The sequence below is a fragment of the Quercus lobata genome, chromosome 3, assembly GCF_001633185.2.
Source record: "Quercus lobata isolate SW786 chromosome 3, ValleyOak3.0 Primary Assembly, whole genome shotgun sequence".
Taxonomy (NCBI): Eukaryota; Viridiplantae; Streptophyta; class Magnoliopsida; order Fagales; family Fagaceae; genus Quercus; species Quercus lobata.
This window is the reverse complement of record NC_044906.1, coordinates 30,049,879-30,059,978: the sequence shown is the minus strand read 5'-3', so window position 1 is coordinate 30,059,978 and position 10,100 is coordinate 30,049,879. Positions and strand designations below refer to the sequence as shown.

The window sequence follows — 10,100 nt, the reverse complement described above, 5'->3', positions numbered from 1 at the left end:
GCTAGTGAAAATGAACTAAAAAAAAAAAAAAAAACCAAAATAACCCTAGCTTACCACTGTCCTTATGGTTATGGAGACAGCATATATCTGTATATTCATGCAAGCTAATTAGTTTTACCATTAAACAACATAAATATAGAAACAAAACTATGAAGAAAACACAGGACAAGTTATGTATAACAATCATGTTTGGTACTACAAAAGTTTCTGATATATTTTGCATGCTTATTGCTTAGACATAAAAATGACAAGTAGCAACTTCGAGTCCGGGAATCAACCTTCCAGGGTGATGCTGAGAAGCAAGTTCTTGTTAGAGATTATGACATGGGAAAAGCAGTTGCTTTTCAGCAAAGGATCCTAAATTTGAAGGAGGTTCACACTTTAGATGGATATCAAATGTAAGTCCAAATTAGATTATTTATCTCTTTATCAATTTTTTCCTGGTCCATGCATCTTTTGGCTCTCATGCATACGATGCTGAAGCAAATGCATCTTCTGCATTGAATGTTGACGAGCTTCATCAAGAAATCTCAGTTCGTTCACTAATACTCATAATTCCATTGATTATTGTGTGGACACACACACATATTCCTTGGAGTATTTTCTAGAAAATCTATAGAGGAGGTATAAGAGAAGAAGATGTTGCTGGAAAAGCTACAAGTCAGAATGAATGAAGCAGAAGCAAAGGTAACATTAACTTCTATATCACTACTAGTTAATTAATATTTGAGCAGTAAAGGAGAAAAAATCAGCATGGGACAAGGACAAAAATACCTGAACCTTGTGAAGGAACAACCACAAGCAATGTAATGCAATCCCCAGGTTGAACAACATGGGTGAAGGCCCACACCAGAGCAGTCTAATTCACAAAATTAAACTAGTTTCACTATAGTACCCAAAAGCATCAAATTCACTGAACATTAAATGTAATGCCTACCTATACAAATGCTAGATTATGAGAATAAAGACAACAATTCCACCAACCACCACAAACATCAATGCATTGGGAGATCTGAAACAACATCATTTCCACCATATCACCACAAAAAAAAAAAAAAAAAAAAAAAAAAAAAAAAAAAAACCCACTTTAACAATACCCTCTTGCAGCCCAACCCAGTAACAAAAATCAATTGAAACATGCTATGCTTCTCTTCAAGTTTCATGATAGCTAATTATTCATTTCATATTAACCAAAGCAACAATGTCATAGACATGTATTTATCAAAGAAAAAAGAGTCATAGAAATGTAAAAACTCCACCTGGTATTTCCATGTTTCAAAATTCTTCCAGCCAAAAAAGTTATTACAAAAAGATTTTGACAGAAGAAAATATGGTGCATAAATAGAAACATTCATCATGTCAGGTATCAAAAGTTGCATATACTCTCTTTGAGGTCATGGTTAAATTTCAGGAAGATTGGTCTCCCATGTTTTTGCTGAGCACTATCACATTTTCAGTTCAGTTCCTGAATAGTATTTTTACATTATAACACAATATATTTTCCTACAAGCTTATATTTTCCTATAAGTAATAAAAATTTATTCAGAGAGAGAAAGTACATGTGATGCACACTGGATGTGAACGCAGTATTAAGATTACAAGCTCCAATCATTATAAATGAAAAGAAAGGGAATCAATAAAATCTATAATAGAATGCCAATCACTAATGCCTATGGTTTGGGACCACTCAAACAATGATTTCAAAAATCTTCTCTTGTACCTCCACAACAGTTAACCTCGAAATAGCACATTAATGAGAATCTGAATATTGCTCAAAAGGAGACAACTCAGAACAATCAATAGAAAGTCCAATTATAATTAGAGTAAATTCTCAGCCCTTCTATGCTTATTAGAGCTCAAAATGCACTAATCACTGCAGTCCATTTACTTATGGAAGAATAAATAACATATGGTTAATCAATCAATATATTACTAAAAGCTGAAGCGTAGTATTTAATGTTGCTATACTTCCATTGAGCCACGTCAGCAGCCATGTCATTATCAATTTTTTTCCAATTTTTTTATACAATTTTTTAACATTTAAAGTGAATTAAAAACTCTATTATATTACAATCAAAATATCATATTTAATTTATCTTATTTTTAATTATTCTTATTTATTATTAAATTTTCAATTCCATTTTAACTTTTCATATCCCCACTACTCTCTACCTTAACTTTCTTCAACCTTTCTCATTCCATTTCAACTTTTCATATCCCCACTACTCTCAATATTAATATTATTCTATCTTTTTATCTTTCTTTATTTTTGACTCTTCTTATTCTTATCCTCATACTATAAAATTGTCATTCTCCCTCTTATTCCATGCATAATTTCTATTTTTCCACACACAAAAGCCCCCCCTCTCTCTCTCTCTCTCTCTATATATATATATATATTTATATTTTCCTTCAATTTTTGGTATTTATATATATATATATATATTTATATATATTTTTTAAATTTTAGTGTAACAGGTTGACCATCAAAACATACTGATGCAGTATTGAAAGCTCCACCAAATGCATCGCAGAAATCAGTTTTAGACTACTAGAAGTCAGTTAGTTTGCTAAAATTGGAATTGACAGGTAATCCAGCTTGATACGATTTAGTTTTATATTTTATGTTGTTATCTTTTTTATTCACATTGGTTGTTAAATGTTATATTATTGCATTATAAAGATAGTATATAAAAATATAATATTATATATAAATGGTGTTTATTGCTATACATTTCATTTTTATTATTTTATTCTCATCTTATTTTATTCAACATTTAAATTTAGCAACATCCTCCATATCATAATTATTTATATTTTGTCTCATTTTTTTAAAAATTAAACGTATAATATTTTATTCAATAAATAAAAATTGTTCTTATAAAGTCTTCCCATAAAATGTTACAATGCATCAATGGAAAAATGAAATACAAAACAAATATCAATTTCGAAACACTCAATTTAAAAAAAATAAATAAATAAAAAAGAATAAACAATTTTCTTATAAAGTATTCCCATAAAAAGTTACAATGCATTAATAGAAAAAGAGAATACAAAACACATGCTATTTTAGAAAAACTAAATTTATAATAATAATAATAATAATAATAATAATAATAATAATAATAATATCAAACCAAACATATCATAAAATAATAAGCTAATAGTTATGGATGTACTAACTTCATGGCAGCAAAATGGAGTAAAATAAAAATAAAAATAAACGTTACAATATGCATATTTAGTACATTAGAATTATCATCAAATTTGGGAAAACAATAGGATGTTAACAAAGAGGGTGAGAAAGAGATTAGTAAAAGAAATCAAACGTCAATTAAATAAATTAATTAGTAACTGTTAATTGGAAAACAAAGAGACCAACGGCTAAAGGAGTAAAAAATTAATTAAAGATGACCCTACGAATGTTATTATAAACTTTACAATGCAAATAAATAAATCGTTAAATTCACTTAATTAAATCATATAATCAACAATTAAATAAAATCATACAAAATTTAAACTTGAAACTAATCAAACTCTAATCTAGAAAATCATATTTATTATCAAAACTAGAAGGAAAACGTTCTTCAGTAATAATAGAAATATATAAGAAATAAAGATGAAAATTTTCAAAATCTTTTTTTTGACATTTCATTTAACATTATTTATAAATAATAAAATATATAAAAAAGTCCTTAAATGCTTATATTCTTCACACACCATGACTTTTAAAATCTAATGAAAGGTTCAAAGAATTTAACTCTCATTTAATGCCTCTATTATGAAAATCAACAGCCAGTAAAATATGATAATAGTAAGAAATGTTATAAATGAGAACATGAAAAAACTAATTAGCCACTATTATTATGGAATAGATGTCTTTTTTTTTATGCATCTAAGAAAATGAAATGTATAGGGTTTACTTATTAAGGTATATGTAAAGATTCACATTAAAAAAATATGTAAAGGTTTTTTGAAAAAAAAAGTAGATGTAACGTTTTTATTAACTTAAAAGACAATGAAAAACCAATTTTTAATTACTACAACCGTCGCTACTCTATAAATCACACACAACACTATATTCAATATCCTAAACAACATAGTTAGACCATTTTGGATATACACCACCATATTCAACTTATAAATTACAACCCAAATCAATCATACAATTACACAATCAAAGCATGAACATGTAACATGTATTACTTTATGAATTATTGCTTGGAATTTTCACAATTATTGAAAGAGAATCTCCAAATTTAATTTTTAGAAAACATCAAGACAAGGTGAATTTTATTCTTTTTAACTTCCATAGAAAAAAAAAATATTACGCACATTATTTCAACCCTTATGGAAAAGAAGGTTTACATGTAGCATACAAAACGTGTTTAATTGACTTAGAGATGTAAAAATTAGTCACCCAACTATAGTAGAATTAAGGTTTCAAATTTTAAATAAAACAATTCTACAATAATAAAAAAATTATTTCGTGATAAATATGATTATGAAATGCATTACTTTTCATTAAATTAGTTCAAATTACAAAATAATAATAATAATAATGAGATCACCATAAAAAATAATCACGTGCAATGTGCGGGTTTGTGACTAGTTTACTTATAAAAAACAAATAGTTTTTCAGAAAATACTAAATATGGTTAAGAACACCATATAATGGAGAAAGGGTGTGAGATCAATTTTCTCAACAAAAAGGGGGAAAAGTCATGGATAAAAGTTTTATTTCTTTCAAAATCCATGTACCATAATATATTCTACCACCATACCGCGATACTTTTTATGTTCCTCCTCTTTGGTGCCTTCCAACTGATCTGCAAGGGCCCTACAAATTAACAAGAGCAAACAACTTAAACTGCATTTAAAAGAAAAAGGTTTGCACACAAATATATTTTTGTTGGTCAAGACTAAGAGTCACCGATAGTGTACAAGAAAAGCTACTTATTAAACAATGATTTATATATATATATTTATATACACATATACACAGGAGATGCTGAAAACTCTATGCATGTGTGCAAACATAAAATGCAACCTTACAATATACATAGTAGTGCATGTAGATTATTATTCAACCTTACAATATACATATAGATTATTATGCAACCTTAAAATGCAACCTTCCACAGAATCTTGTCATTTATATATTTATTATTCAGATTACATAAACCACATGTCAGCATATATAGATGCTACAGTGCTGCTACAGTGCTAGTTGTCCCCTAGAACGTGTGAAGTGAGGAAAAAAAAAAAAAAAAAAAAAAATGTGGAAAAACGCAGCTTTGGATTCAGCGGAAAACGCTGAATCCAAACGGCACCATAGCTGACCTGATGGGAGTTAATTCCTCAGGAAGATGGGAATTATGGGATACATCCTTGTTTATCCCTTTTGATGACTGTGCAGCAAATTCCATTAGCAAAGCAGCAAATAGGAGTAGAACTGCAAGGAATCAACCTTGGATTAAAACCCACCAAAAACAAGAAGGAAAGAGAGTTAAGCAAATTTACAATTTCCAAGGAGCTGAACAAGCAATCTTACATGGCCCCAACGAAGCCATTCCGGTGGCAAACAATGACCCAAAAAGCTGGCCAACTGTGGCACCAGCACCAATGAACCCAAACAATCTTGAACCTGACTGAATACAGAACAAGTTAAATATGTATCAAAATATCAACTTGTTATCAGATATCTTGTGGCAGCAAATAGACCTCGCTGTCCATGACATCAATCACTCTTGCCCAAGTTGAAGAAATTGTTATTAGATTAAGCAGAGCAACCTTCAAAAAAGCAAAAATTCCCGCGAAGATCTAAATTTTGGAAATACTCTACAATATCTAAAAGTCAAAAAATAATAAGTAGACCTTAAAATGACCAACAACAAAATACTCAACCATTAAGTTAGCTCAAAAATTATATTAAAAAAAAAAAATCTAATCATTATTTTTGTCTTAGTAATTACCTATACTATTATAGCTTCAATTTTAAAGTTGATATTTGAGAAACAAACACATGTCACAAGAACCCAACAGCAACTTTAATTCAAAAACCAAAAAATAAAATAAAATCTCAAACCACTTAGAACCCAGCAGGCAAATTATTTACAAAAAAAATCTAATCTTTATTTTTACTTCAATAATACATAATTTGAAGAACTCAATAAGTGACAGCTTCTTATAGATTGTATAGAAAACTAACAAACAAACAAAACAAAAGAGTCAACTTGGAACCCAAATCAAAGCAAAACAGTAGTACCAAGAATATACCTCAACTGAGTAAAGGCCCATAGACGCAGACGCGAATATAGCTTTTTACTAGAATCAGCCCTCTCCATCATTATTGAAACCTAAATCCACTTCCAAACAACAACAACAACAAAAATTCAATTGCATAGCCAATTAAATAAATTCAAACAATAATTACGGTCAGCAACATAGCATATTAGCTCCTACATACCTCAAACAAGTGATCAAGGAAAAAGTGTGTTAAACAACCAGCAGCGATCAACTATAAGCATTGCTTCCTAGTACGTGGTACCTGCAGTATAAAACCAAACAAGACTATATTACTACACTTAGCAGCAGCATGACTTACAAAACTAATTACACACTTTTATTACCTAGAACTAGGAGGCAAATTACTTGGTGCAGTGCAACTATTTCAAATTAATGCAGCTAAGTACATGTATGAAACCCACATTATATATGGAAAAATGCAATTGCTTACTTACCCTTCTTCATTGTCATCACAACTTTATCAAGCCCATCAATAACTTGCTCTACCAACAAATCCAGTCCTCAAGTTAGTCAATACACAGCGCAAAAGTGAACAAAATCAGTAACAATTTTATATATTTAAAGATTCATTTTACAACAAAATCTATAACAAAAATACATAAAACATATTGTGTTAGAAGCATAAAGATTCATTAATCTCTAATCTTAGAAAGGGCAGCTCCATCCATCAATAAAAACATTTTCACTAATGCATATTGAAAAGTCGATATTATGGTCCAATTCCATGACTTTAGCACTTACTCAAGGTTCACCAATTTTGCGTTTTTTAACCCTTATGTAATGTTTGGGCGAGGGAGGAGGTTGCGGGGCATCATCCTTAGGCTCTTCATCGTGCTGCAAATTCCATTAGATACATGCAATCAATATTCGGTGTAATGATAAGATTAAAGTGAACTACAAAATATATCATTACATTGTAATTAATGTTATCATACCATAGAGCTGCCTCGGTGTCCTATTTTGTGTCCACCTGTCCCACAAGTGGGTGCTCTTCTAGTGCGTTACGGTCTACCTCATGGGTGTGAAGGTTGATGAGGGGGATGCTCGTCCGGTACATCAGTATGTGGCTGTAGAGTGTCAATCCCAACCGGAGGTCCTAGAGGGTCAGATGAGGATGAGGTAGGTGGGTAATGATGCTCTATGTAGAGGCTAGGAGTGGGTGCACTACAGTTGGTGGGTGGGTACGAGGGTGTCTTAGGGAGTATAGGAGGGGCCAAATTTTGATCAATATCAAGATCAAAATTGGGCTGCGGAGGTGGGGTGGGTGAAGGGACCTCGGGCTGAAGAGATGCATCTACCATGGGTGGAGGGACCTCGAACTGAGGAGATGTATCTAGGATGGGTGGAGGGACCTCAGGCTGAGGAGATGCGTGCGGGATGGGTGCAGGCATCTCAGGACTAGTTACAACCTGAGGGGTTGTTGCACGCTGACCACGGCCCCTGGTTGCACTTGTGCTTGGTCTTGCTGCAGCAAGTCAACCACGGCCCCTAGCTGCGCTTGTGCTTGGTCTTGCTGTAGCACGATAACCACAGGTTGATGTTTACAAGTGTTGTGCTTGTGCTTGGGGTTGTAGTAGTTGCTAGTTCAGTCTCATGCCCATTGTTTGCCTACCCATTTGCTGCAGGACCACCACCAAGCCCAGCCACATTATTTAGGACGCGCCGAACATGGTTGTGAGCTCGGTTGCCTTCAGGAAGCATCTCCAACAGCTCTAAATGGCTTTCAATCTGAAACGGAGAAAGAACCAGTAAAATCAAATTTGAAACATTTATGTATCAATTAATGAATGGATAATATAGTACTTATTAATCTACTCAAATACTCAACTAAGAACTAACAGTTTTATTAGAATACTATATGTAACAGAAAGTCTTTAATTGGATGTCAGTCAAATCAAACCAAATTTGCTGGAAAAAGAAATCAATTGATTCTACGTTCGTACATGTACTAAAGAAAAACGAAGCAGACAATAAAATCTAATTAGAACACATTACCATTATATCTAATTTAGCACTGTTGCGGTCGACATACTTTCGAGTGACCGGACGGTACTAGCGGTAATAGGCATGATCGCGGGGCATCTCACTAGTCTGAGGAGGTGCATGAAAAAGTTGTTGTTGTCTCATATCCCATGAAAGGATATACAGTCCATGCTCCTCCCTCCAATTATTTTCCACCTTTCCACGTAAGTCTATTCTATGCAGTCTATCATCATACACAACATCGTCAGGTGACTCCTGCACCAACCCAAACTGTCGAAGGACACGGTCTGGGTGGTGTCTTTCTACTATGCAGAAACACACAAGCGGCACCCTTGCTGTCCATGTATCCCTCCCTGCAACGCAGAACTCAGGAAGGTGGTTGAAGTTTGCCTCGTATGGCTGCCACACAATCTACAATAGAAACAAAAAACAATTATCATAGCATCTTAAACTGTGAAACAAGGGAGAATACATAGATAAAGGGAAAAACAAAAATTAAAACGGAAGATATGTTAAAGGATGAAGCAATCATATTCTTAAGGAAAATTAACATAACCAAATAGAATTTTTGAATATTATTACTTGGTCCAGCTGCATTGTAACTAATTGCTCGCGATAGTGAATCAAGGCCGTACTAGATGGCCTACTCTTCGGGCTTGGCACCCGCACCCACCTACAGTTACGAGCGAATAATATAAGATACGATAATACCATTTAGTTACTAAGAAGAGTACATTGCATAACACATTAAATATCAGGAAAAGACTTACTTAAATGCAAGTGAAGCATATGGCCATAGGCCATAATCACATCCAGGTGGGGGCTTTATCCTCAGGCACAAGAATGGCAACCTTGCCCACGCCCAATACTGGACCAAGATGCACGCCCTACCAATCTACGATGCCCCTTTCTCGCTTGCCAGACACAACTCTCTGTATAACCAGGCCAGGCAACCACTACCCCAACTATACTGTGGCAGATCACGAAGGTTCCGCACGAACTCCAAGAACATCAGATGCACCCTATCTCCCGACTTGTCCATGAAAAACTTATCCCCTAGTAGCACTAAAATATAGCACCGGGCATACTGGTGTATTTGAATCTCCGTTGCGTCATAAGGCAATGGCGTTGCAATGGCGTTAACAAGGCGGCTGATGAGAATTCTTTGCCCCACCAAAGTTTTGTTGTCATTTGCCAGAGTAAAACCAAGCAACTCCATGCACAGTTGACTCCAATCCCCATCCACCACAGCAGTCGACCCAACCAAGACCTCATCGTCTATAGGAAATCCGAAAATGACCTCCACATCTTGTAGGGTGATTGACATCTCACCATGTGGAAGATGGAACGTATGAGTCTCCGGCCACCATCGCTTAACTAGGGCCGATATTAGGCAATGATCTATCTCTCTGGAAGGGGCCTTAAACAATCCTTCCAACCTTACCAACTTGATAATGTCAATCACCCGATTATCTCGCATCTGAATGTGTGCCATCTCCTTAGTACGACCACGGCACGTAAGTGGGCCCAAGTCCTGCAAAATCAATACAAAATTATAGCATTTGTTAGAACTAGATATACAACTTTGAAAGAACTTGCTAACTAAAAGTCAAAGACAACGTAAAAATTAAAGCGGTTGTTAGAGCTAGATATTTCACCTCGCCATTCCAAATGTCCTCTGATCGATGATATTGTTGTCGCGTCAACAATGACTCATTAAGCAGACCAGGGTGCAAGATCTGTGGCTCGTCATCGATCCAAGGCTCCATACTGCAAAGAGTGCTACTGTGAGATCATTAATAGTGTGG

At 33.8% G+C, this 10,100-nt stretch overlaps 2 protein-coding genes across 2 annotated transcripts; both read right to left on the bottom strand.

Moving 5' to 3' along the window:
• Positions 1 to 613: 613 nt before the first annotated feature.
• On the bottom strand, positions 614 to 7,095 carry LOC115980706. Its single transcript, XM_031102930.1, has 9 exons — positions 7,051 to 7,095; positions 6,744 to 6,809; positions 6,280 to 6,368; positions 5,725 to 5,793; positions 5,555 to 5,651; positions 5,344 to 5,455; positions 4,762 to 4,840; positions 775 to 859; positions 614 to 654 (listed from the first exon to the last, which is right to left on the bottom strand). Exons 3-9 carry the CDS (start codon positions 6,298 to 6,300, stop codon positions 614 to 616), a joined length of 504 nt encoding a protein of 167 aa, XP_030958790.1. The 5' UTR covers positions 6,301 to 6,368; positions 6,744 to 6,809; positions 7,051 to 7,095.
• Positions 7,096 to 7,322: 227 nt separating this feature from the next.
• On the bottom strand, positions 7,323 to 7,700 carry LOC115980705 (extensin-1-like). The gene has a single exon (XM_031102929.1). It carries the CDS (start codon positions 7,698 to 7,700, stop codon positions 7,323 to 7,325), a length of 378 nt encoding a protein of 125 aa, XP_030958789.1.
• Between the last annotated feature and the right edge of the window lie 2,400 nt (positions 7,701 to 10,100).

Excerpts from the sequence above, each read along its gene's own strand:
- LOC115980706 (XM_031102930.1), bottom strand. The coding sequence starts at position 6,300 with ATGGGCCTTTACTCAGTTGAG. Across the intron at positions 5,652-5,724 it reads TTGATGTCATGGACAGCGAG|TCAGGTTCAAGATTGTTTGG; the intron begins GTCTATTTGCTG and ends TTCTGTATTCAG. Across the intron at positions 4,841-5,343 it reads GAGGAATTAACTCCCATCAG|GGCCCTTGCAGATCAGTTGG; the intron begins GTCAGCTATGGT and ends GTTAATTTGTAG.
- LOC115980705 (XM_031102929.1), bottom strand. The coding sequence starts at position 7,700 with ATGCCTGCACCCATCCCGCACGCATCTCCTCAGCCTGAGGTCCCTCCA.